General features: G+C 41.3%; 3 protein-coding genes across 6 annotated transcripts in view; all 3 read left to right on the plus strand.

Annotated features, from left to right (window-relative positions):
• The first annotated feature begins 731 nt into the window (after window positions 1-731).
• On the plus strand, window positions 732-16,269 carry LOC115026690 (immunoglobulin-like domain containing receptor 2). 4 transcript variants are annotated; one of them, XM_029459603.1, is made up of 10 exons: window positions 732-920; window positions 4,077-4,406; window positions 5,919-6,038; window positions 9,817-9,873; window positions 10,842-10,988; window positions 11,356-11,517; window positions 12,075-12,188; window positions 13,325-13,520; window positions 14,011-14,680; window positions 15,732-16,269. In XM_029459603.1, the coding sequence occupies exons 1-10, from the start codon at window positions 881-883 to the stop codon at window positions 15,765-15,767; spliced, it is 1,872 nt and encodes a 623-aa protein (XP_029315463.1). In that variant the 5' UTR covers window positions 732-880; the 3' UTR covers window positions 15,768-16,269. The 4 variants fall into 4 exon arrangements, with proteins under 4 accessions (XP_029315463.1, XP_029315466.1, XP_029315464.1 ...); XM_029459605.1 differs by lacking the exon at window positions 732-920 and adding an exon at window positions 1,829-3,456; XM_029459606.1 differs by lacking the exon at window positions 12,075-12,188.
• A 1,910-nt stretch (window positions 16,270-18,179) lies between these two features.
• Window positions 18,180-24,308, plus strand: LOC115026829 (immunoglobulin-like domain-containing receptor 1). Its single transcript, XM_029459811.1, has 8 exons — window positions 18,180-18,409; window positions 19,433-19,603; window positions 19,775-19,924; window positions 20,078-20,197; window positions 20,291-20,437; window positions 20,914-21,039; window positions 21,297-22,177; window positions 23,766-24,308. The coding sequence occupies exons 1-8, from the start codon at window positions 18,361-18,363 to the stop codon at window positions 23,802-23,804; spliced, it is 1,683 nt and encodes a 560-aa protein (XP_029315671.1). The 5' UTR covers window positions 18,180-18,360; the 3' UTR covers window positions 23,805-24,308.
• Window positions 24,309-24,952: 644 nt separating this feature from the next.
• Window positions 24,953-27,079, plus strand: part of me3 (malic enzyme 3, NADP(+)-dependent, mitochondrial) — a 13,054-nt gene continuing 10,927 nt past the window's right edge. The window contains exons 1-2 of the mRNA XM_029458432.1: window positions 24,953-25,152; window positions 25,592-25,815. Coding sequence (XP_029314292.1) covers window positions 25,597-25,815 — 219 coding nt within the window. The 5' untranslated portion in view covers window positions 24,953-25,152; window positions 25,592-25,596. The remainder of the gene's footprint in view (window positions 25,153-25,591; window positions 25,816-27,079) is intronic.

Genomic DNA, 27,079 nt, shown 5'->3' on the forward strand with positions numbered 1-27,079 from the left:
ACCATGAGCGTTTTCTTTGAGTCAATTATTCTTCATATTAGTTTAACAGAGTCCTCGACAAAAAGAAAACATGATTCTGTGTTTAAAATTACTTTTTAAGTCTCATCATGAATACAATTATAGCGCACATATCCAGGCCACCTGTCCACTGCAGTAATGTGGGCATTGTTGTTAAAACATTGTTAATGATCACATAAAATACACATTATTTTAAATCTCTGTTTCACCTGTACTTTATGATTAAAAGCAGGCTAATGACGTTGCCTCAGCAGCACAACTAGATTAATTAATTCATTTTAAAACTTTTAACATGTTTGGAAAACCTTTTTGTAGTCTCTAGTTTATTGCATTTTTGCTTTTTTTTAAGTGCCAGTGTTTTGACTTTGTGTGTAACTTTGTGTGTAAATGATTCCCCTTGAATGTAAAAACGAAGCAAAACCAAATTGAGTTCAATAAAGAAAGTGGGTCAAATGTTGCCGTTTTTGTGTGCAGTAAAATTCCTGAAAACTTACAGCCAAGTCTGACCTGATTCAATCATGGAGCTGCCCCCCCACCCCCTCCTTCCTCCACCTCCACACCGGGCAGACCTCTCTACTCTGCCCGGTAGGCACTGCTGCTACAACCGCTGCAGGAAATTTAAATTAGATTCCATAAAAATACAAACTTTAGAAACAACACCGTTAACTCTTGTGGTTTATATAATAATAGCACAGGAGCAGTCGGTATTTCAGATAAGTGTAGTGTTTGGACTCACCTCTGCATGAAGTGGTACAGTCCCGTTAGTCGCAGCCTGTGAGTCCTGTTTACTGCTGCAGTTAGCGGACAACCGGAATGACCAACATGCGGATAAACTGCACTTTACTATAAAACGGACTGTATAATGACCTTTTACCGGCTGGCTATTTTACTGGGAGCCTCATGTAAGTCTTATTCCCTTCACTTAGATATATATTCTTCACTAAAATGTGTCATCTTTACGACGACAGCGCAACAGGTTGATCCTAAGCGTATGCTATTACTTATCCCAGGCACCGTATCTGTATCCGTAAAGTGCTGCTTTTATGCTTTATATCTTATTTAGGTGAATTCAACGAGATGAATGCGCCATTATAGAGATGTTTTGCACAATTTCTAACGATTTAATTACACTTTAGGGGTTTATGTGACGACCCTAATAATCCCTTTGGGATTTTGTAGTGGTATTAATCTGGTATTAAATATTATATATATATATATATATATATATATATATATATATATATATATATATATATATATATATATATATATATATATATATATATATAGGCCTATATATAGCATGATTGTACATTTGAACGTGTTTAACGGTACAGCTGCAAGGATTAGTCGGTTATTTGATAATACTTGATTGACTATTCTGATTAATTAATTCAGCGTAAATTTCAAGCAAAAATGTCAAACATTACCTGGTCTCAGGTTCTCAATGTGATGATTTGACGCTTTTCTTTTAAAATGTATGAATGTAAACTGCATATTGTTGAGTTTTAGACTGTTGATCAAATAAAAAAAGTTGTTATTATAAGTAAATAACCTTCTTGGGGTGTGGAAAAACAGCATTTTTCACTGTTTTTCTGACATGTTATAGACAACCCAAGTAATGAATGAATCAAGAGTAGGCCTATGATTGACAGATTATTTTAAAAAAGTATAGTTGCAGCACTATAAAAGTTCAATTCTGGACATTAAAGTTTACATCAGGTCTCACGAGGACTGCAAATATACATGTGGGCAGAACACTCCTATGAAAATTGCATTTAAATTCTTTATCAAACATGGAGACTTTATTCAGTCTTATCAGGGGGGTTTTGTTGGTCCAATGAGTCATTGTGAAGGAATGCACGAAGCAGTTAAAGCAGGAAATGTGACAGCTCTGGAGAGGAAAAGTCTGACTGTGTTCAGGAAACATGCAGCATCCCGCAGCAGAGCTCTGACCTGGGATACATTTGTGACCACACACTGTTTAAAAGGTGAGTGTAATGTTGAAATGAGGCAGGCAGGCAGAGGAGGAGACTGTGTGTAACCTGCTCATTTACCTACAGTGAGTCACACCTGATGTAAACTCCATGTAAACAACAGTTAACAGTTTGAGACTCCAACCTCCTCTCACCTCAGACTGATGGCGGTCATGGAGTAACGGTTTGGTTTAAATCTCTAGAAGTTAATTGGTCTGTTCACAGCCAGCTGGAGGAGGCCGGATACTCTCATTGGTCGGGAGTCTGTGACCTCCTCCCCCTCTCAGCTCCTCAAGTGGGACAGAGAGGGGGGGATTTTCAGCACAAACCCAACAATGGACTGGTCCATGAAAAAAAGTAACAAAGGGAAAACCAGAGCTCTCTCGTGGGAGGAATTTAGGAGTTCAGTCGCCCCTCCTCTTCTTCTCTTATCCTGTAGAAATCATCTTGCTCCATCACCACTGTCACTGTACATGGACATGTAGAGATAAAGTGTAGTTTTCTAATCAATTTTTGTTAAAACCTTAATCAGTTTTAGTAATTTGCCAAGCAGAAATGATGTTTTAATGACTTTTTCTTACTTTAAATAACATTGTAACACAGGTTTGAATGATATCAGCCCATTAAATGGCCGTTATCAGTGGTTATCTTCCTCATAGATACGGGTTAGAAGGGGCCTGCTACACCTACGAGTAGGTTCAGAGCGCGATGATCATCTATTCACGGGTTAACACACCGATACGAATACAAGAAAGCAGGACTTTCACAGGAGACCAAGTTTGTGTCCCGTGTGAATCCAAAAGTCAATTATTAGTTTTAGCGCCTAAATTTAACATAACTGAAAGTGAAACTGCAAACCTTTCATAACCTACTGGTGGGGCAGGTTGCCCCTTCTTAAGCATTAGAGTGAGGGTGAAAACAATTGATAACGGGCATTTAATGGCCTAATAAAAACTGGTGGTTGTGTCCGACAAAACATCTCGAGACGTCACCTTTTGGACTCTTTTCCACACTTTTTCAACATTTCATAGATTAATTCTGATGATTTGAAACTGATTGAAAGTGACTCTTAGTTGCAGTCCTGGATATCAGCACACTTGGGCTCATATGAGAAGGAAACTAGAAGGAAATAACGTTAGATGAATGCGATAAACAATCCTAAGGAGAGTCGGGCTGGTGAACTTGTTTTTGTTTTGATTTCCTGTCTTTCTGGGAAATGTTTGGAGGGAGTTCCTGCCCCACCCAGAACATGACTAGCAGAAAGCACCCACGAGTGTTCGACCTCTCCATCCCCTCCCTGTGTGATGACAACCCCCTGCCTCTCCACAGGCCTCCACAGCCTCCCCACACTCAGAGGAATGTAACCTTCCTGACCCTGAGCACCAGAGGAGCCCCCTTCCACACACATAATCTCTGTTCCCGTCTTGGCTCCTGTTTTAATATAACGCTGAATATCTCCCAGGTGCAGTGAATCATCCACACAGACAAAGACGAGGCACAGCTGTTTCTACTGTGAACAAGATGTCATCTGCATCCTCTTCCTGTCTTTAAACTGTTTGTTTGTTAAAATAATATAGTTAACAGTCCCACCATAGTTTGTCCACCTCCTTTACTGTATATCAGACGACATATCACCAGACACTAGAGCTGAAACTAGTATTTGATTCATTTATAGACCAGATCATTAATTGATTCATTAAGAGATTTAGTTTATAATCTGCCAACAACTGAGTCTTTAATTTATTAATTTAAGTAATTTATCAACCACAGATACCAAACATTTGCCTCTCAAATGTGAGGATATGCTTCTTTTCTCTATTTTGTATTTATACATTTATAAACAGAGTATCTTTGGGGTTTTGACTTTTGTTTGGTCATGAAATGCAATTTAAAGATGTCTTCTTCAGAAAATTATAATATTTATGTTCTGACATCATTAGAGCCGTAAACTTCTAATGGTCATACGGGGGAGATCAAATGTGTTAATAAACACATTTCTTTATCTTTGAGCAACATTTGCATGTCTCTGAACAGTCACATGACTTATCTTATTTCCATTGTCTTTCTCTCTTCTCTGGTCAGTGTGTGTGTGCGATGGTGTGCATGTCACAGTTCGGGAGAAGCAGCGGTTTGCGATGCTCTTCCAGTCCGTGGTCCTCCCGTGTCAGTACCAGACGGCCTCCACCCAGCCCCCGGTGGTGCAGTGGTGGTACAAGTCCTACTGTCGAGACCGAACACGAGAATCCTTCACCCTGCCTGAGAGTCTGGGCGTCCAGGCCTCCGAGCTGGGCGCCACGTCCCACCTGGAGTGCTCCGACAGCGGCCGCACAGTTCGGGTTGTGGCCTCGGCGCAGGGGGCCTCCATGACGCTGGCTGAACACTACAAAGGCAGAGACATCGCCATCGTTAACAGTAATGTCTTCTTTTGTTATCCTAAAGTTATGAATTTATCCTGGGGTAGGCAGTTTTCTGCAGCTCTCTCTTCTCTCTAGCTTAATTACAGCGGCAACATTTGCTCTCCATCTCTAAAATGTTGATATTTACACGTCTTTTATTGCGTTTCTGTTTTATTACTCTGTTTTTCATAAGTCCGTCTTCCTTTTTTGGGAATGCAGTGTAGGCAATTGTTGCCAAAGCCGGAATAGCAACTTTTCCTGCAGGATATTCTGCCATTGTATGAGGATTTCATCAACAGGAGGGATGTGTGTGTGCATCTGCTTTAGTTGAACAGCCAATAGGAACGTCCTCTCTCTGAAATGACCTGCCATTGGCTAAAGTTTCCCGTCACAAAACAGAGCCAAGAGGAGATGCAGGAGTCTAGTTTTCGCTCAGACCACTTGAATTACAATATGCTGAAAGGTTATTATGGGATTGTTGCTCAACGATGCCCCAGACAAAAAACTGCCTCCCCCAGCTTTAATTAGAAAGAGTTGCTGCAGCTGTTTGATAACTGCGCCCACGAATCAGAGCTGACTGTGCTTTGTGTTTCCTGTTAAACCTCTTTTGTCTTTGTCTCACAATAGAGTAGGTACACACACACACACACACACACACACACACACACTCACACACACTCATGGCCTCCTGCTCTCACTCCTATTCATGTTTGACTCCTTGTAAAACCTAAAGCCTTATCAAGACAAAACAGCCGTTTTCTATCCAGATGTGTCAACGGGACAAACCACGTTCAACAACGCTCTCCTGTCGTCATTCAATACAGTAAAATAAATAAAGGTTCACTGACATGATGAATGTATCTGTGCTGTAAATTGCTTAATTGTAATTTTCTTGTTTTTATGTATTTAGTTTTGTCTTGGCTTCACAGAAACTGTGCAGATGATAAAAACACTTAGAAGCTTAAATATGCAGTATGTTAACTGCTGTCAAGCAACAGTCGAAAAGTGTATTTTAGTATTGAAGCTTATCAAGTATTGAAAGCTGTCGTGAAATATCTGATCAGATTTGTAATCTTGTTGACTTAGAAAGTAGAAAGACCCGAAAATACTAATTCAAATATATATATTTTCTGGTATTGGTACCAAATCTCATGTATCGTTCAGCGCTAGTCAGATTCAGATTCAAATTAACGATATTATCCCAGACACAATAAACAGTAAACATAAAAACATAAAATCCACAAGAGTAAAATCCAATTTGATATAAAAGTGCAAACAACCAGCAAAGAGTCCTGTTGATTAATTGCGTACAGGCTCATCCAGACTGCTAATAAAGAGGAATAAAAGAGTTCTTGTTGCGTATTGAACATTTTCTAACAAAACGCTGCCCATCATCCATACATAACTACAGACGTCAGTGGGTTCTGCACCGGAAAAATGTTTAACCAAGTAATTATAGTCAGTTTGTTGCTTTGTAAACATCCTCTCGCTTCTTACAGCACATTTCCCTTCCTTTCTCTCTGTGCAGAAGCAGACCTGCGTATTGGGGAGCTGCAGTGGGGCGACAGCGGAGTGTACTTCTGTAAAGTCGTCATTGCTGATGATCTGGAGGGGAAGAATGAGGCCCAGCTGGAGTTACTGGTGCTTGGTATGACTACACTTTATTTATTTTACCAGAGTAAAGTGAAAATTCGAGCCTGATCAGGATCAACTGGGGAAAGTGAATTTTCTCTCTGTGTTTTTAGAAATAGTCTCTTTGTTGCTCTGGAGACGTCATGATTTACAGGGTTGGCAGGTGCTTTTACTGTCCAGTGGTGGAAGAAGTACTCTTTTACTTGAGTTAAAGTAGCAATACAGTGTAAAAACACTCTTAAAGGTATAGTAGGTAGCATTGTCTGTTGCTGTTTGTAAACACACAGCATTCAAAGTTTGCCCCTCCTCCCCGGGTCAACGAGCTAGCAAGAGCGCGAGCTATAGAAAGTGAATGAATAAAGGGAGCGGCGTCACAAAGCAGAGAATTAGAGGAATAAAACTGATTATGTTCTAAAGCTCAAATAAACACGCACACACCTCTGCACAACCCTGTGGGAAGGTGGCAGATTTGAAATGATTGCAGGCGAAGCGCACACTTCATCCTGTCTGCTCGCTGTGGCTTGTCTACTGTGCGTGCATGTGTGTGTGTGTGTGCGTGTGCGTGTGTGTGTGTGTGTATGGCTCGGGCTCCAGCACACAACAGCCACTCTGCACACAGCAGAGGAGAGAAATGGAGGGAAAAGACTGAAGCACAAAAAAGACACAGAGACGTAACAATCCGTTTTCTGCCGCTTTGTATGATGCAGACGCTAAAGGGTGTCTGTGTTTCAGACACCGATGGCCGTGACAAATTGCCGGAATTTGGCGACCTGGAAATGAGAACGGGCTGCACCCATATGGGGCCCAAAGGCTCTTTGTTAGTGCCAAGAAATGTCCAGAACATGGCAAAATAATAAGAAAAGAGAAATACAGGCAGAGGGCTGCCCACAGACGGATAACAGACATTTATTTAAATGAAAATCTTCAAGATTATTACTTTAATGTTGCAGCTGGTAAAGGTGGTGCTAATTTATGTTACCTAATATAGGGTACTGCTGGGTAGCTTAACATATAATAATATATCCTAATTTGTTAGTTGGTGTAGGGTTTTGTATCAATAATCTGACTATGTTATTAAATAATATGTAAAATATTTGCTTTCAAAATGAAATACTCAGCATTGTACAGTACAGGCAAGTCATGAACAATCTTACACAATTAATGATTACATTGTGTAAAAAATAGATGAAATATGAAAAGTAAATAAGTAATAAATAAACAATAACATAATAACACTTTTGTTTGTATCAACACTACGTCAGGGTTTGTAGCCTGCAGCTTCATAAACGGGATCATATGTTCGGCTGTCATCATTAATGAATAACTAATTATAAATAATTAATGATTAATGAACAGCTAACGTTTCGGTACCAAAGGTCAGAGAAAAGAAGAACTAATGACAATAAATAATCCTTGAATCCTTAAACTCTCACGACAATTCCCCAAAATCGTTTTCTTCCTTTAACGTTGACTCACCCTGATGTCGCTTGTAGCATTAGCGTCTGCTCATTCACACAGTCCTCCTCCACTCAGCGCTAATCTGATTAAAATCACAGACGAGGTTTAAACGTGTGAGAATAACAAGACAAGCTTTGCCATGTTGCAGTCACGAAGCGCTACTAAGAAAGTGTGTAAAACCACTCTAGTGCCAGATTAGCATTTCCTAACGTTTTAAGTTCTTGCACACGACACATTTAATACGTCAAAATTGAAAGTATTTGTTCAACATTTTGGGAAACATGCTTTCTTTGCTTTCCAACGATTAGAAGATAAGATTGATATCACCTTCATAACTGTCGGTTCAATATTAATACTGACAGCAGTAGGTTAGCCTAGCTTAGTTTAGCCTAGCTTAGCCTGGAAACAGGAGCGTTCATGTTCCCCAGCTCTTTAAGGACACCTTGCAAATGGTTTTTGATATTCTCAGCAATGTTTTTCCCGAGGTCAAATGTTCAACGTGTGTTTCCCTCGGTCAATATTTTGATATCACTCACAGCTTATAGCTCATGTTATGCTTCTCAATACGCTCTCAAATTTGCAGGCAAGAGAGTTTTCTTGACTTCTGACGTTGATATTTCCACAGCGGCTTAATGGATTGTTACCATTCAAACTGCATTTGGAACATCTATCTCTCTTTGTTGTTTTAGCTGCGAAGATAGCACTTTCAAATCACTTACAATGTTAGTGTATATCATACACATGCCCTGGAAATTCCCGCAAATCCACAAATTGTTGATTTTAAACTTGTGATTTTGCACGGATGAAACAAAAGATATACAACATGTTAGCTAGCTGTTTCCCCTGCCTCCAGTCTTTATGCTAAGCTAAGCTAAGCTAACATCTCTAGCTCCATATTTACTGTACAGGCATGTCAGTGGTCTTAAAATATGGAAATAATAAGCAACTAGTTGCGATGTTTCTTCTCCCACCATCTCCCTCATCTCTGGTTTAATTTTTCTTTTGGATTGATTTTTCTTTCACATTCACTCCCTCTGCTCTCCCTTTTTTCTTGCAAAATCTTCTCATGTGCTCCTCCATTACTCATTCCTGCATCTTTCTCTGCCTCCCTCTCGGCGCTGCATAGCTCCTCGGCTCTCTCAGGTTACTCAGTGTTACTGAGCTTCATGGTATGTAGATGAGTGTGCCAGCAGGGAACCAAGATTACTTTTTTTTATCAGGTGGGAAGGGTACACTGTTTTTCCCCCCTCCACAGTAACAGTCTACTCAGCACACAGGCAGTGGGTGTTTCGTCTATCATTGCTCTCAGATCAGACGGGTCTTTACTGTAATTATAGCCCTTTGACACCTCACGATAAACACATACTAAAAACATGAACACCTGTAGTTGTGTCTCAGTCTCAGCACACCTGATCCTTTATTTTTCTGTATTTACAGTTTTCTTACTGTCTTGAGTTATTCTCTCTTTTGACCTGTTTATCTATATGAAGCACAAAAGAGATATTGTGTCACAACCTTCGTGGTCAATTGTGTGTGTGTGTGTGTGTGTGTGTGTGTGTGTGTGTGTGTGTGTGTGTGTGTGTGTGTGTGTGTGTGTGTGTGTGTGTGTTGTAACGCCACCAAAGAGGCACATGTGTGGTGTTTACCACTGCTGGCCTCCTGCTAATATTAGATTCAAAGTAACGTGCGTTTTGAACTCTGAACTCTGACTTTCAGGACTACATGACATACATAGGTTAGTATTTTTAAAAAGAATTCTATGGCATCTCATTTTATTAGCATGAACTCTGGACACCGAAATAATTCCAGTGTGATTCATTTGATAACAAGACTAAGAGCTATGAGCAATGTGATGTCACAACCACACAATATATAGAAAGTGCTGCTACAGCCTTTTTAGGGAGCGGCTCTTAAAGAGACAGGAGCTAAAGCGGAGCGTTTCAGACAGAGGCTGATTATATTCAGATACGCTTAATATGTCCCCTTGAATGGGTTCTTCCTTGGCCCGTGCTGCACCCTTCCATCAAGTTGCATGAAACCGGGCCGGTAGTTCTTCCGTAAATCGTGCTGACAGACAAACAAACATAACGTAAGTTATTATAATTCATCATCAGGGTGACATGAAGGTCTGCACAAAGTGTCATAGTAGTCCGTTTAACCAACATTTCCATCCCGAGGCGAACATGAAAGCATGTTAGATGAATATTTTGAGTTAAAAGGTTCTTTTCCTTCAGTTTCCTAATTAGTGCATGACAGTTAATCACTCTGCCGACCTTTTGACTCTTGCTTTCTGCTTCCTCTGCCGGCCTTCACCTGTGCTCTCCCTCTCTCTGCAGGCAGGACAGGTCAGCAGGACGATATCCTACCTGAGTTTGATGTGGAGATTATGCCAGGTACGGCTCCTCGCCTGCACTTTCATCTCACTGCCTGGCGTCTTCCAGCTTCTCTCATGCCTCCTCATGTTTAATTCTCACTGATCAAAACTCTCTTTCACTAACACATTTATATTCATGAACTCCTGTCGGACAATATTCGGAAAGTAGCGTCTCTAACCCAACCTGAAATTACACAGAGACAGTTTTTGAAGGTACATAAAGAAAAGTTCTTATCTTTTACCGCTGGTCATGGTTTTTAAATTCCACGGGGGGTATGTGTTGATTGGGATTTTGTGTGGATTTTGCTTTTGGGCACACCCTGAGGAAGTGTGTTGTTAGGGTCTGGATGCTTTAGAGATGTGAAGGATGAGAGTCACTCACAGCGCCCTCTGAAACTGAAGTTTATTGCCCGCTGGACTTTTAGTCTAAATATTTTAGGGATGTTGTCAACAGTCAGCAATTACCTTTGTGAGTACAATACTTTATTATCACTAGGATGATTAGAAAATAGCTGTAGTAGCTGATACAGAGCAACTTTAACTTTTGCTGTATATCTTTATTTGTGCATGTTTTATCACAATCTTTTTTGCGATTTTCACCACATAAATCTGAATTATATTGAATCTAGATGTGCTCGCAGTATACCCATACAAACATAGCCGTGCATGACCGTAAAGGATGTGAAACGCCTGACATCATATTAAGTGTGACCTCATTTGCAACCCGCACCTCCCTGTGTTGTGGTATTTACTGACCGATTCTTGTGATGTTTATCAAATTTCTTCCGGTTGTATTAAAGATCTCATCTCTTATATCCACACAAGGGAAAGGGTTTATTATATGGATGTGTGGTGCAAAAAAACTGAGAAAGAATCACATTTTAACAAGCACTCGCAGACCTTTCAGCTAACTTATTATTAAAGTCTGAACCCTACCATGCAGAACACAAGTGGAGAAGGAATAATGTGTTTGTGTCTGTATTCCAGAGTGGGCGTTTGTGGGATCTGTAGTCCTGGGCAGTGTGTTGTTCCTCTTATTGATGGGGATCTGCTGGTGCCAGTGTTGTCCTCACTCCTGCTGCTGCTACGTCCGCTGCTGCTGCTGCCCTGACACCTGCTGCTGTCCACGACACTGTGAGTAAAATAAACAGCCGCATTAGCAAACGAGAAGGGCACACAGAGTTTTAGCCATCTGATTAAAGGCTTTTTAACATTTTGCCTACCAAACAACACCTTCTTCATTACACTTGAACGTCAGAGCACTCTGGACCTTTTCCTTTGTAAAGAACTTTCTTTCATTGCTATAACTTTATATCTGCATGGAAGGTTTATTGTTTCATTGTTCTCCTATTTTTAAAGGACGTTCTCTTGCTTTTATTATTGCTGTTGATGTGTTTGCCAATTTGAACTCATTTGTATGTTTTCTGTACGTGGAATGATCTTTTTATGGCTGAGTGAAAAGACAAATGTCCCAACAAAGTGAATCTTGAATCTTGTGCAGTATACGAGGCAGGGAAGATGGCAAAGAGTGGACCTCCTCCTCAGGTTCCTGTGTATCCATACTACATTCCTGGTGTTCCTACTGTGGTTCCTCTTGCCCCTTCATCCTATGTGGAGCCAAAGATGGCCTCTATCCCCTCAGTGGAGAATAACCTGGCTGCAGGTGAGTGTTTCTAAGCTACAGAGACACACTGACTGGCCTAACCCTCATTTCATCTACCATCCCTCATCCTGGAGTCTGTCTCTAACCTACGTACCAGCTGGAGACAGAATTATCTGTCTGCCACATGCATGTTATTATTTAAATCTAGTCTTAAAGGGACAGTGCACCCCAAACATATTTTTCCTCTTACCTGTAGAGCTATTTAATCATGACCCGGTTACTCAAGATAATCCACAGACCTTGTTTTTCGGTAGAAAGAAAATAGTTCCAACATGAAACTGCTCACAACAAAGTCATTTTCTGCTTCTTTTGTTGGTGCTTTGATCACAACAAGCCAAAAGTCATCTAGTTGCATTATATTGGAGAGAAGGCTGACATCTCTACGGCCGATATCTCCAACACTTCAACTCAAACCTAAACAATCTAAATTGATAAATAGCAATAAAAGGTGAGAGGAAAAATATGCATTTTTGACACTAACGTGTATCTGTGTTTGTCCCTGCATGGTTATATCCCTCTGTGTGTGTGTATGTGTGTGTGTTTGTCCACATCCGCAGCGCGCAGTGGTTATCGACTGAAAGCCAGTCCACACCAGGACTCAATGAAAGTTCTGTACTACGTAGAGAAGGAGCTGGCTCAGTTTCCCTCTGCCAAGATGGCTGCACTCAAACGTAAGCCTGCACAGATTAGACCAGCGTCCGTCATCTGTGTGGCTGGGTGACAGTGGTTAGGTGTTTGTGCTTTATGTGCATGGTTTGTGTGAATTACCTGCTTTTAATCTGATACTTACATCCTTACATTCATTTCATAACATCCAACTGTCTTTACTTAGATGAGTAAAGGACGTTTGTGCTCATTGAATCGGTCTTGTACACCAAATACAGTATATAAACATTAAACACTAGTCTGTGACTTTATATAGTACCCATGTGACATACCGTCATATCGCCAAGCCACAGTTTATTATGTTGAGTATCAGGACATTCAGAGTGTAGTTATCGTGATTATACCACGGTCACTTATAGAAGAGAACTTTTTTAGGTTTGTTAACCCAGTGAGAGTTAATTGAAATTATTTGTCTTGTACACAATTAAAGGATAAAGTTTGGGATGTTTGTTAGCGTCAACAGATACCATGAAAACACCAAATCATAAGTCCGTCTTACTACACTCAGTATTAGAGAAGCTACTTTGAAATAATAGCATTGCAAGCTACCAATTACTGCACACTGGGAGAAGTACAGCAAAGCTTCCCGAGGGAGGAATCTAGTTTGGTTAAATAAGCTACTTAAAAAAGTAGTTCCAACTACTTTGTAAATAAAGATCAAACTGTCAATGAACATGTGATATGAAATTATAACAAAATATAATACAAAAAAGTCACATGCCAGCAAAAAATGCCACTGAACTGAGTTTATTAAAAATGACAGGAGGACCTAAATTGTTTGTGACAGTAGTTTGAGGTGGCACTTATACAACTATAATCAGCGCTCATGATGATATAGTCATAACCACCTCCGACTAGAAAGTAGGTGATGTGCAGTGTTTATGCTCTTACCCCAAACACATACGCAGCACTTCCAGCACATCTTACTCTGTAGTTCAGTGTGTTCAAAGAACGTACCTGAAAAACGTTTTCCAAATTAATTTTCAATGGTGGACGAAGTAAAAGTAGAAATATAACATGCTAAAATACTCCATTACAAGATGTATACAGTATATCTGAATTAAAGGTGGAAGAGTTGTGTAGTTTACGTTCCATCATGGTGGAGTTTATGATGAAAACGGCAAATGTCTTGTCCCAACAGCCGGCAGCCTCTCGGAGCTGAGCTCTCTTCACGATGGAGGGAACGCAGACTTCAGACACACTTATCAGACGGTGCAGATGAAGGCGCTCCCGCCCATCGCAGACCTGGACGACCAGTCAGTGCTGAGAGCAGCTCCGCACACACGCAGGCACAGACGGGACAGAGGGAACCACTCAGACGACGAGCTCGACAGAAGGTATAATTACAGAGTTAGTTCGTCCATGTGTTAATGTGTGGAGAGGGAAATGTTACCATGAGTTCTTCTATGTGTTGAAACGGGGCAGGGGGGAGAAGAGTTTAGGAACATTTCCAATGATTTTATTGGTTGAGCTTTTTGGTAAACCCACTTGTGCGTCTGCCCCCCTGGCCTTCACCTACAAAATGTCACTCAAAGACATATGTACCAACCAGGAAGAGATTAAAATGACCAGAAAGAAACATTAAATGACTGCAAAGAGACACAGAAAAGCAAAAGAGGCTTAACAACTATAAATCTGTGTGTGCTCACATGCAGCCTTTTGCATGTCTGTGCTCAGGGGCCCGTTTGATTTGATATGTTACGCAATACTTTGCGCTTGCGTTGTGTAAATGTAAAGTGTCTGAATAATCTTCAAAACTTTAAAATAATTATTTATTTATTTATTATATAAACTATATATGTCCCGGTGTGCTCGTCCTTGCTGTAGGTGGAACCCCCGCTCAGAGCACCTGCAGAGGAAGACGTTGAGCAGAAGAGGACGCACCGGCTCCCTGGACGAGCTGGAGGATTTTGCCCAGTCTTACGGCTCCCGCGGTCGTCGGGCTGAGCCTCCCGACCGGGGCTACGAGCGCGATAACAGCCCTCCCAGGCGTTTCTACAGGGATGAAGATGATGGCTGGGGCCGCCGCAGCCCCTCGCCTTTACCTCAGAAGAGAAGGGACACATGGGACAGTGACCGCCCCTGTCGACCGCCACAAAGCAAAGGATACGACGACGCCTTCCTCAGCAGCGTGCTGGACAGCAAGGCGAGGGGGCGGGGAGGGGACAGAGGTGCTTATAGACCGGACGAGGACAGTGACACTCCCTCTAAAGGAAGCTCCAGAGGGAAGGGCAGCGATAGTTACTACAGCCGCTCGCCCAGTAACCGTCCAGAGGAGGAGGACCCTCTGCCTCCCTACTCTGAGCGGGAGGCGGAGCGGTACCGCAGGGCTGACCCAAACTCAAACCGGTACCGCACTGTAGAGCCTCCCAGAGCAGAGAGATACAGGACCAGTGAACCTGCCATGAGGCCTTTCTGTTACACCCGCCCCCCCCAGGGCACGTCGCACACACTGCAACAGGGGGGCCGGGAGGAGAAGGACAGAAGCCGAAACCTGGTGAGTTACTTGTAGCAGGAACAAGGACTTCCTTCCTCTTCAGCTCTTCAGGAAAGAGCCTCTGAGTTTGCTTATTCTATATTTTTCTTATTGTCAACACATCCAATGAAAAAGTCCAAAAACAAATTAAACTTCACCCCCAAGAACATTGGTATGTCAACGACTTGATACCTTGAATTCTTGAACAAAATGCAAATACAGCTCGTGCAGTACAATCCAAGTCTCATTCAACCAGTCGTTTGCTCACTACTTCACAAACATTGCATGCATTTGTGCTAAAACCGTACTATTTAAAACACTTAGTGCCCCTGTGCAAGAAGCATGAGACTGATTATGCGGAAGTGTAAGACCTGTTCACAGATCATGTAAGTTTTGGTTTTTGTTAGTTTTCCAATTACGCAAAAAAACCATGTCAATACCAAGTTAGAGTCTGACAGAAACTAGAACTAAAACTTGACTTTTATTATTTATTTATTACTACATAAAGACCTACATGGCCTGGGGTTGGCGGCCAAATATGTATTAATCCGCAGCTGAAAATAGTCCCCAACAAACGCACTTTTTACTCACCACCTGTGTTTTAGGAGATTAATGAGCCTTTTCTTATTAAACTATGAGATGTCTTAAGGGTTCAAGACTTTGACCATGTTATGGGATGTGTTGACAATAAGCATAAAATAGAATAACCTTTTTTTTTTTACAGTATTATGTACATAATCTTATTGTCTCTTATTGTGCAATGTACATACAGGATTCATGGTCTTAACATTACCATTTTGGTTCTGACATTATTTGATCTACTGTAGCTGTAACAGCTTTTGCATATATTTACAAAACCAATGCAAATTGTATTTAACTCAGATACGTACAGTTTAATCCGGTCATGCTTGCAACCTTCACAGTGTTACAAATGCTTACTAACGTGCTTTCTAAATATCTAAAAGTCTTTGCTACTAACTCAGCTTGAGCTGCATGATCAGGCTGGACTAACCTCGCATGTGCGTGAATGCAAAGTCTCTAACGTGTGGCTCTCGGTGTATTTCTTTAACAGAGCACTGCGCCGAGCAGAGACACTCTCATAGTGTGACGAGCCTCGACCCGCACAGCAGGGCCAATCCGTTCGTTTTAAACCGTCCTGTTGCAGGAGAAGCCACATGACGTCGGGCTCGTCTCACTGAAAATAACTGCACTGAACAAAACAGCAGTAGTGGATGGAAAATGCTGAGAACTCAATGTGCACAACGTGCAGTCTGCTAGTACAGGACGTTTTTACTCATGTGCATGAATTATATCTGCGTATTTCTGCATGTGTAGACTACAAATGACGTGTGCATCAGTTTTATTTGTCGAGTGACTGGATTTACTGCAACAAGTGTCGAGATGTTTTTGTTTTTGTTATTATTATCTGCCAATGTTTTATCTGCAGGAATAAACCTTCAGACTTCAGTACACTGCAACTCAGGTTCACTTTCTTGTGTGTTTGTCTGTTGTTGATATTGTACTGTATGTAAGTGCTGTACCTTGAATCTGTTCTGCAGATTTTAATTGCACTGTTTGAATACTTTTTCAATAAAGAAAACAAAAAAGAAGTCTCCGCTGTCTAGATGAATGTTTGGCCGAGAGAGAAGATGCATACAGCTCGGGCTATTTATCATTCAATCTATAAAATGTCAAGAGAAAAGTAAGAAATGCTATGTTCGGTGTTTTTATACACCAAAAACTGTTTTTCTATCTTTTTTCTTTTAAACATGAAGATTTATTTTATTTTGCTGCCTTAATAAAAGATGTTAAGGAGTTCTCTATAAATAAAGGTTATTAATATTCAATTATTATTATTACAAAGCCCATAAATCTGATAATGTGTCCAAACACATCTGTACTTCATGTTGCAGACTTCTGTGGGGCTCAAGTATCAACTCAGAGTTTGATGTGTCCATGTAATTTAAGTCTAAACAGGAACTATACTACATAAATTCAGTTTTATTTATCTTCCACTGATGACACAAACTGCTCTTCATTCTTGTATTTATTTGCATTTTAATAGCATTGACAAAGTGTTGATGTAAAATACTTATTGTCCGTTACAGAATCTCTTGTTTGAGGTATTGTGTTAAACAATGTGTGTGGTAAGTTGGATAAAGCCTGTTTTTTTTTTATCGTAGCTTATCAAATACACACAACTAAATAAACACTAGAGCTTTACTGACAACCTCCACTCACAGAACTTCACACAATCTGCTCACCTTATCGTGTGAAGCATGTGTGCAGCTTCAAAATGTTTATATAAAGTATTAAATGTCACATCTTTATCTCCAAACATTTACACAAGAACTGCTCTTTTTGTCTCTTTGAGGTCGTCTTAGGTCTCTTTACAACTACCTTTAATCTTCTGACTCTGGGGGGGGAGGGCATCAGACACGTTACTGCTGTTTATTTACTGCAATATTCGACAAAATGTTGATACAAACAAAACAGAAAGAACACGTAATGTTTTAAAGCCTGCAGATTGCAGTCTGAATGTTTTGTACACACTGGATACCAGGACACAGAAGATGAAGGATACTGCATGTCCTCTGCAGATACTGACAAGGGAGGAATTTAGAAACTGTCTCGAGGTTGAGAGTGGACACAGATGTGATGGCAAAGCTTTTCATCCACGCAGCATTTTTTCTCAGGATCACAAGCACACTTCAGTGAGCTGAGAGCAGCCCTTGAGTTCAGCTCAGGCGGGCTTGTTTTGTGTCAACAGTAAAGCTCGCCGGGGTCTACTTCCTGGATAAGAGAAGCAAACATCATCGCACAAAGAGCGCCCAACACTCATCCCGAGAGTGAACTTTATACTCTGGGTGTTTGCCACAAACGAATAAATAATCAGGCGAGCTGATCTGCTTCTTCTTCATTCAGTGTATTCAGATTATGCAGGCTTCATTCAGCTGGGGTTTTCTTCTCACACCGAGGACAAGAACGCTGTAACATGGATGTTAACATTTACATAAAGAATCTATTCATCTGCCAACATTTGAATACACTTATCAGGAGGCATTAAACTAACCAAAACAAAGCAGAGAACTCATTAATACATTTATTATGTGCTCATTAAGCCGTCTGTAAAATAAAATGTATTGCTCTTCAACAGCAGAGAGGTGAAGGAAAATGACTTTGAGAGGATTTTAAAAGATCTTAAGTCTAGTGTACTATATTGAGTTTAAGAGTTTATTGAGAAAAGTGAATAAATAATAAACAAGACAGGGAATTAGAATACAAACATGAAGGATAGAGCAGGGGGGAACGATGCTGCAGAACAATAAAGGTGCCATTATACTGAAGCAATATAACAAACAACAAAAAGAGAAGCAATCAGGTAAACATGGCAGGGTTTGGCTCCTCTTTTCATTTCCTCCATGTTGCACCTGTCAGAGAGGGCGGGGTCATGATGTCACCTGAAGCCGGAGGGGGGAGGGGGATGGTCCGTGTCTCTCTGTCTGGGAAAGTTGTTCCTCTCTGCGGCTGTAAACACTCGTCTTTCACAGCCTGCCTCGCAAACATGGCGTCTTCAGCGTGAAGAAGAGTTACTATGCGGAGCAACGTTTTCCTCCAAACATTCAGGATTGCTGGCGGACTTTGAGTCGCCTACTGAAGGATAGGAGTGAAGCTTCCGCGGAGGGATACAGAGCAGCGAGATGGGAAATATGATACTGATGGCGCTTCTGCTGGCTCACCTGCCAACAGGTGAGGCTTCAACATTAACACATTATGGTCGAACATGTAGTAGCTTCTGTGTTTTTTCTTCTGGGTGTATAGCAATTTAAAGTGAAGCCACTTAAGCGAACAGTCGAAACTAGCAGTGATGTGTCACAGTTAATTATCAACAGGTGGACAAGGCCGTCTGCTGTCACGTGACTTCTTTACATGTTGTGCAAAATGCACCAAACAGCTTCGTTTTACACAATAAGATTAAAATGCACCAACACGTCCTAGAAAAACACATTTTGAGGACATCAGAGTAGCAAACAGATTACTTTCATTATCGCTTAATTAATATAAAATATAAAATGTCAAAAGTTTTCTTGTTGCAGCCTCTCAATGTGCCCTTTACCTGCTCTGTATACAAAGACCTGCACCTACAATTATTTTGATTATTAATTCATCTGCAGATTATTTTATTAATAATATCCATCACAATTCTCAAGAGTCCAGACTGATGTCATTAAATGTTTAGAGCTTTTAATTGTTGATCAATTTAGTTAATAGCAGATACATTTCTGTTTATTGACTAATCATTGCAGCTCTATAATTAAATATATTTAGGTTTTGGACTGTTGAAGCAATTTGATCACTTTAGTTCCTTTTTACTTTTACATTTTATAGACTAAGCTTTAAGAGATTAATAATACATTGGATAATTAATAAGGAATTTAGTTGTAACTTTAATCTGCTGAATCCTTTGTTGATTAATCAACTCCTCAAATGTTCCCAGAGCCCAAAGTGACATCTTTCAAATTTCACTTCTGTAGGAACAATTACAAACCCGGCTTGTTTTCTCTTTCTGAACACGATTGACAGCTGTTATTACTATACACGTATAGTACAATACGTTCACGTTTAAAGACCAGTCTGGTCAGATTCTTATCAATCCAGCTTTGAAGTGCAAAGACAACAAAAACACACACACACTTCTTTTCTGTTGAAGTTGCATTGATCTGAATATTGTGTCACGTGTGCTATTATTTCACATTTTATCTTTGTTGTCAGAGCTGCTGTCCATCCAGGTGATCGTTCCAGAGACGGAGAGGAGTACGACTCTGTTCGCCTCCGTGATCATTCGCTGTGACTATTCGACTTCAGCGAACCCTCAGGATGTCCTGGTCACCTGGAGGTACAAGTCCTTCTGTAAAGACCCGGTGCTGGACTACTACTCCACAGGTGAGGCTGCAGGGCGCAGGACACGCTGGTTTTAATGTGCGATAATATAGCTCAACCAAACCGTTAAAACAGAGTGGTGGACTGTACATTAAAAATGTTCGACTGATCTGGAAGAAAAAGAATATACAATAAATTGAACATATTTCATCGTGTTTCCCTCGCACCCTGCAGCCTATCAGGCCTCTCTGCAGCTGGGTCAGGACCCCGCCAATGACTGCCCGGACCGCCAGCGCACAGTGCGCACAGTGATCCAGAAGAGGGGCATTAATGAGCCCATGCTGGGTGCAGACTACAGGGAACGCAAGATTACCATTCAAAACAGTAAGTTTCCCATTAAAATGTTGATGCTCTGCCGTTCAAAAGAAGTGTGAGACTCCACACACTTTAAATACCTTCAACGGGTTCGTGAGGTGCAGTGATCCAGTTCAGAACAATTTAAATCTAAATAGTGTTATTTTTAATGTCTGTCTACAGAGGCTGACCTGGTCATCAATGAGGTGATGTGGTGGGATAACGGCGTGTACTTCTGCTCCATCGACGCTGCCGGTGACACGTCGGGCGACTCGGACCGGGAAGTCAAACTCATCGTGTACCGTGAGTTTCCTCAGTTGAGGTTGTGGAGCTCGAGGTCACATAGAGCCTGAAAATACTTTCTTAAATTGAAATATCACTTCTCGCCTGCTCCAGACTGGCTGACCGTCCTGTTGATCATCCTCGGTGCGCTCCTGCTCCTGATGCTCCTCTGCATATGTTGCTGTCAGTGCTGCCCGCAGAAGTGCTGCTGCTACGTCCGCTGCCCGTGTTGTCCACAGACGTGCTGCTGCCCGGAGAAAGGTACCAGACATCTGTTTGTTTTACTCCCAGCGGACACTTCAGTACTCAGGGAGTCTGCTACGTTAACGTTTGACAATCCTTAGAAGGTTGTTGTTGTTTTCAAAGATTTCAATATGTCTGAAAATACACAACCCATTTAATTTACACGTGGATGATGGTCTGTTACCCATGAATCCTCGTGCAATCACGTGAGCTAGCTAACGTGGGCTAATTCGCTATAAAACACCTTTTAATAACGGCAAATTACATGCATAATAATAACAGCTTTTATTGTATAAATCATAAAAAGGTATGTTTTATAAATAGCACTTTAGGGTTAGGGTTCAGTTCTATATATGAAGGTTACATACTTACTTACTTTATGCAGCAATGCAAGTTTGTCTTTTGCAGATTCTGTATTTGTTCGAGCGTATATGTAAAGTCAACACCGAGTCACTCTCACCTTTGACCTCCTGTTCGCTCGGCTGTGGTTTCAGCTGTGATGCAGCACAGGATGATCCGAGACGCTCAGAAGGCCATGGCTCCTTGGATGAACGGTCAACCCATTTACGCTCCTATTAGCTCCAACCCCTCCTCCCAGGGCGTTCCCATACTGTACTCGGGTGAGTACACAAAAGACTTCCCTTTTAATGCTTTGTTGCATCATTCTGGTCCAGACTGAAGGTTGTATGTTTGGTTAAGTGGGAGAACACAATGTGAACTTTTATGTCTATATTTTATACATTTCATATCTTTTGATAATTATATTAAGCAATAACACATTATGATGAAATACATTTGTGTGCTTTCAATAATAGAACAGTTTAAATGATGTGTAAAGCTTGTTATAGTCTCTCTCTCACGGTCACTTTTGTTTCAGGCTCGTACTCGGACTACCCCACCAAGCAAAACTTTGCCATGGCTCCCATGCAGCTGTCGCCCATGGACCTGCAGCATCAGCACCCTCCTCCTCCACACCATGTGAACAGCAGTGTGCGAGGCATCAACCATGGCTCCGGCCAGGTGTTGGATTACCTGGAGAACCAGATGAGGGGGCTGGACGTGAGAGTACCTCAAATGGCTCCATACGCTCACCAGAACATGCTCCCGTTACAGCCTCAGCTCCAGCCTCAGCCGGCTCCTCAAGTTGTTCCCTACACTCCGGGGCCCCCGAGTATGTTGTCAGCCCTGGGTGATATGGGGGTGAGAGGGGTGGAGAGAAGGGTCATCACCCTGCCTCCTATAATCCAGCGTGTCCCCAGCTTTTCCTCGCACAGGGCGCCTGGAGGTGGAGACGGCTTCAGAGGAGGTCCCAGAATATCCAGCCAGTCCAGCGGGAGCACAAACCGCTCTGGAGGAGGTCTCCCCCGCGACAGTCGGGGCTACAGAGACGTCTCTCCTCCCAGACGGGGGATCCTGCGCGATAACATCGACGACTCGGAATGGGAGAACAGGCGAGCAAGAGCGCCACACAGGGGTTCGAGGAATGGGAGAGGAGGCTCGGCCGGGAGGAGAGGAGGTGCATCCAGACCGCGTCCTCGCAGTCGTGACGACTTGATGGATGAGCTGCACAGCAGAGCAGCTCGGAGGCAGAGGAGCTACTCGCCTCCTCTGCGTCGCCAAGGATCCTGGAGCTCAGATGAGGAGGACAGCAGGGGAAGGAAAGGAGGGAACGATTGGCCAGAGAAGCCCCCCAGCTACTCCTCCATTGAGAACCAGCCTGGACGCGGTAACGGCCGGAGGAACTACGACCGTCTTTCTGTAAGAGCCAAATTCTGATGAACCAATGCTCTGATGAGTTCATCTCTTCGTTTCATTGCTTTCTGTTTGTCATTTTACTCTTCACTTCTTTCCTTCAACACTTGCAGCCACGTCAGTCACTTAGTCCAGAGTAGAGCTGAGCAATAACTCAATATGATAAATATTTGCCTTTCAAAGGAACCCTATCGTGATGAAATCCTATATCGAGATCTCATGATGCACAATTATCTCGTCTGAATTGATTAATAACCACAAAATCTGATTATAGAAATATCTTGAGGAAATAGATTTTAAAGATCAATGTGATGAACAAACTGGACTTTAATTAAATCAAACTATTGTCTTAATCTGATTATTCTGTATTTCTGTGCCTGCATGTAAACAGTCAGTTTATAGCTAGACATTTCTTCTCTTTAATTTCACTTTCACTAAAACTTGTTTGTTTTGCACTAAAGTTCATAATTAAATGAGAAACTAGTCATTACTTTTCAATTACATATTTAATTCACAGAGGAGTATACAACAATAGGCTTTTACCAAGTGGTTATTTAGGATTGAAGTACCAGAAAACATGCTATAATGTGAAATGACCGATATCGTCATAGAAGATTTTGGCCGTATTTAGTGCTAATATGCAAATGTGAGCATGTTAACGCGCTAAACTAAGATGGTGCACAGAAATACCTGCTAAACATCAGCATGCTAGCATTTATCTCAAAACACCACTGCATTTAAAATGTTAGTACTGTCATCAAATGTACTTAAAGTATCAAAGTACTCATTATGCAGAATGTGTTCTAGAATATATTATTCTGTCACTAACATGTGAGAGCATTTTGTCTTTGTAGTTCCTCAATGTGGGGCGAATTTTAGATGCTTGATATACGACTGGGTCGATTAATAAGATGATACTGCAGCTTTATACATACGCATATAATATGTTCTCTTTTTGTAAAAAGTACAATATTTCAGTCCGCTTTGCTCCATGTTGTCTGTCTGTCTGTCTGTCTGTCTGTCTGTCTATCATCTATCTGTCTGTCTGTCTGTCTGTCTGTCTGTCTGTCTATCATCTATCTGTCTGTCTGTCATCTCTCTGTCTGTCTGTCTGTCTGTCTGTCTGTCTGTCATCTGTCTGTCTGTCTGTCATCTGTCTGTCTGTCTATCATCTATCTGTCTGTCTGTCTGTGTCTCTGTCTGTCTGTCTATCATCTATCTGTCTATCATCTATCTGTCTGTCTGTCTGTCTGTCTGTCATCTGTCTGTCTGTCTGTCTGTCTGTCTCTCATCTATCTGTCTATATGTATGTCTGTCTGTCTGTCTATCATCTATCTGTCTGTCTGTCTGTCTATCATCTATCTGTCTGTCTGTCTGTCTATCATCTATCGGTCTGTCTGTCTGTCTATCATCTATCGGTCTGTCTGTCTGTCTGTTTATCATCTGTCTGTCTGTCTCTCTCATCTCTCATCACCTGTCTCAATAACAAGTCAAATGGTCAAAACAAATGTAGATGTCGGAGTGTAAAGTATCACATCACTGGTATTGAATCATCTCCGTCTTTAACTCCACCTCTGTCACTTTTCTCTTTTAGGATAGAAGTTCCCGTAGCGGCACCAGCGTAGTAATCTGAAGCATTTCTATCTTTTATTTTTTATTACTTTTTACCTGAATGTTTCCAGAACGGTGAAAATGAAGACGAACAGTAGGTACCTTGGTATAACTGTTGTTGTAAACTGTGATGGGGAGTCCTGTAAATGTGCTGCATGGATAAAGTTTTACTGCGTGTAATTTGGTTAAACATGGCAGATAATGCAGTTCTAAGTGTGTGTGACTGTCGACTGTGTCGCTGTCTTTTGGTGTAAATGTTTTTGTTTTTTTAATAATTTCTTATTTTTGCATAATTCCTTGTCCTATTTAAAGTGTATTTTTTACCTTTCATCCATAATAACATTATAAGACGGCAATAAAAAGTACGTTGTGTGTCCATTTGTAGAAAGATGGACTCAATTCAAAAAGTCCTTTAACTAACAACCCCGACCTATAATTGTTAATGTCAATAATGTTTTGTTACAAACATGAATAGAGTTGTATTACGCTTAAATGTGTATGTTTTAAATAAACCTTTTTAGATACAGCTAGTGTGAAGTCGATCATTTATGTACTTTAGCCCAATTGGAGCTCATGACGACAAATGCGCATTGTCTACTATGCTGATACAATGATTGTTTCAATGCCTTATTTATATTATATTTACACAATATGGCAACAGTCTTTACACTTTATGTGCAATCAAATGAAGCCAAAACGTATATAAATGGTATTTTGATGCTTTTTGGTGAACACTTTTCAGTTCTGAGAAGAGAAAAAATGGTTTTGAAAGCTAACTTTAATTTTTCTAAGTGTTGTGAAGTTTCTACAGTTTCAGAAAATGTGTTTAAATGATTGTGGAAAACGGTGTTAGGATGATTTTCTGACAGCAGGGGGAACTAGAGGCTTTTAACATGATCTGCAGACTGAATTGAGTTCACTTGTGTTGGTGCATGACTAGGTTTTAAGAAAAATCTCTTTTTTGTTCCGCATCTGTGTCTTCTATAAAACAGAATTAAGCCATGAAATGTAAACAGTTGTATTAATGCAGTGATCACCTAATACCAAACACGCAAGTTATAAAACACTGTGAGCTCTTAAAGAGAGTTATGTTGCATTTTGAGTGCAGATGTTGAGGCTGGAGATGGAGCCTGTGTTTACTGTATGGTGTGGGGGGGTTGGGCCTTCCTATAAGCCCGCCATGCTGCGGTCTGATTGGAGGCTCCAGAGGGGAAGTGAGACAGTCAATGTCAAAGGATCCTGGATCAGCTGTTACCTGTCGATCCTCCACAACATCCCCTGATAACAGATCGTTAAGCCGAGCATCGGGTAAAGAAGCGCCTCATATGAAGATTGAAGTCAGAGGAAAAGCAGCTTCACACCGTTTTCAGGTGAGGCTAACTAAATATTAGCTGCCCGCTAGCTAGCTTTAGCAGCTACGCAGATAGTTCCATAAAGAAAACACTAAATTATGACAAAAGAAGCGGAAAGATAACAAAAGCTAGCTCAGCAAAGGCAACCACAAATACCAGGATGTTAACATTAACACACTAAACACATCGGCTAAATTATTTCTAAATTATCATTTTATTTATAGTATTTATTTGGACTTAAATGAAAGGCAGCGCTGACCGTGCAACGTGATTATCACTGTGGCGCCGCTTCACTGCTCACACTTGAAGCAGGTAGTTTACAGGAGGAACTTGTATTATGCACCGTATGTGTGGCCTTCTAGGTCGTGCGTCCCTTTTCTGAACTAGAAGGTGACTTGTATTGTACCACTAGCAGGATTTCACTGAGCTTCATTGTATGTGTTGTGCCCCCCCGCAGGCAGCATGAACTCCCTCCCAGGAAGAGCCGCTATGTCTCTGTGCAGACGCACGGCAGCAGCGGGCGGGATGAGGGTCTTTGTCGGCTCCCCGGGTCACACCGGTGCGGGCTTGTCGGCCTCTCTGCAGGCTGTACGAGTCTGCCACTCCGACGCGAGCCGTAAGGGCAGCGTTAGCACCAAGAAGCGGGGCTACGACATTACCAGAAACCCTCACCTCAACAAGGTGAGCTCGGGGATGTGTCCGGGACATCAATCACCCTTCTTCTTCTTCTTCTTCTTCATGTGACAAATATCTGCAAACATTTCCCCAGTTTTCATTGTATTCTTCATTGACATGACACAATGTGAAGGTGAGGGTGTGAGCTCTGCTATATACTCACATATACATCACATATTACACAAATATGTTTTAATGAATCAAATAATCAATAGTATTTTGGTCTATAGGAGAAAATGCCCCTCTCAAGTCCAAAAAGATTAACTTTCTATTCCCATATAACAAAGAAAATTACAAAATTCTCTTATTTGAGAGCCTGGAATCAGATTATCAGAATATACTGTATAAACAGAGAATAACATCCAAGTATTACCACAAGGTCAGTGCCACATGAAAGCCATAGCTCCTATCTGAGGGAGATGGTTGAGTGGTTAAACACCAACATCTGGAGCTAGGAGTGGTTTCCCTGTCAACTTATGTTTCTGTCCTCCTCTACATCTGTAGCAATAAAACATACAAATATATCGCTTTTTAAGATAATCGTAACCTATTTCGTCTCCTCTGAAATATGTTACTCTCAGAGTGATGATAGAACTTGCATAAGCACAGAATAATGTCAGTGTGTGGAAGTACTAGTATCTCTACAGACACTGGCTCTTTAGCTGAGTTTATTGCTTTGATACGACGTCGGTCGCAGTTCCTGACGCCCAGTCAGCTTTTCCACGCTGACTCACAGGTCAATTCAAGCGGAAACAGTCAGCAAGTTGAGCCTCACTCAGATGAAGAAGAAGAAAGTCTTTCTCAATAAAAAGTAAATGTTAGTTCATGTCAGCGATGTGCTTAAACTATGATTAGATACTTGAATATTATAACACTTTGCTGTTTAGTTAGTAATGTAGTAACTGCTTGCTCATTTGAAACGTCCCTTCCTTAACATTCACACAGAAACAAGTTTGGGAACCACTGAACTAACCCATTAGGCGACTAACTGTTTCAGCTCTTCTGGTTATATATTAACTGTATTTGTTGGAGGGCCATATTGACCCCATTCACTAACCTTTCTCTCAAACGGATTGCAGTGACCTCTCAAATGTCAAACACAATCCGCTCATAACCATATAAATGCAACACGTGTGATTATATGTGGTACTATTATGTTGTAACTTTAGAGTAATCCATGATAAGGTTTGGATTGGAGCCATCACTAAGGTTAAGCAGGTTACTCTTCTCCCTCGCACCTTTAGCTTCACTCTCTCCTTGTATGTTGACA

The sequence above is a fragment of the Cottoperca gobio genome, chromosome 21 (genome assembly GCF_900634415.1).
Source record: "Cottoperca gobio chromosome 21, fCotGob3.1, whole genome shotgun sequence".
Taxonomy (NCBI): Eukaryota; Metazoa; Chordata; class Actinopteri; order Perciformes; family Bovichtidae; genus Cottoperca; species Cottoperca gobio.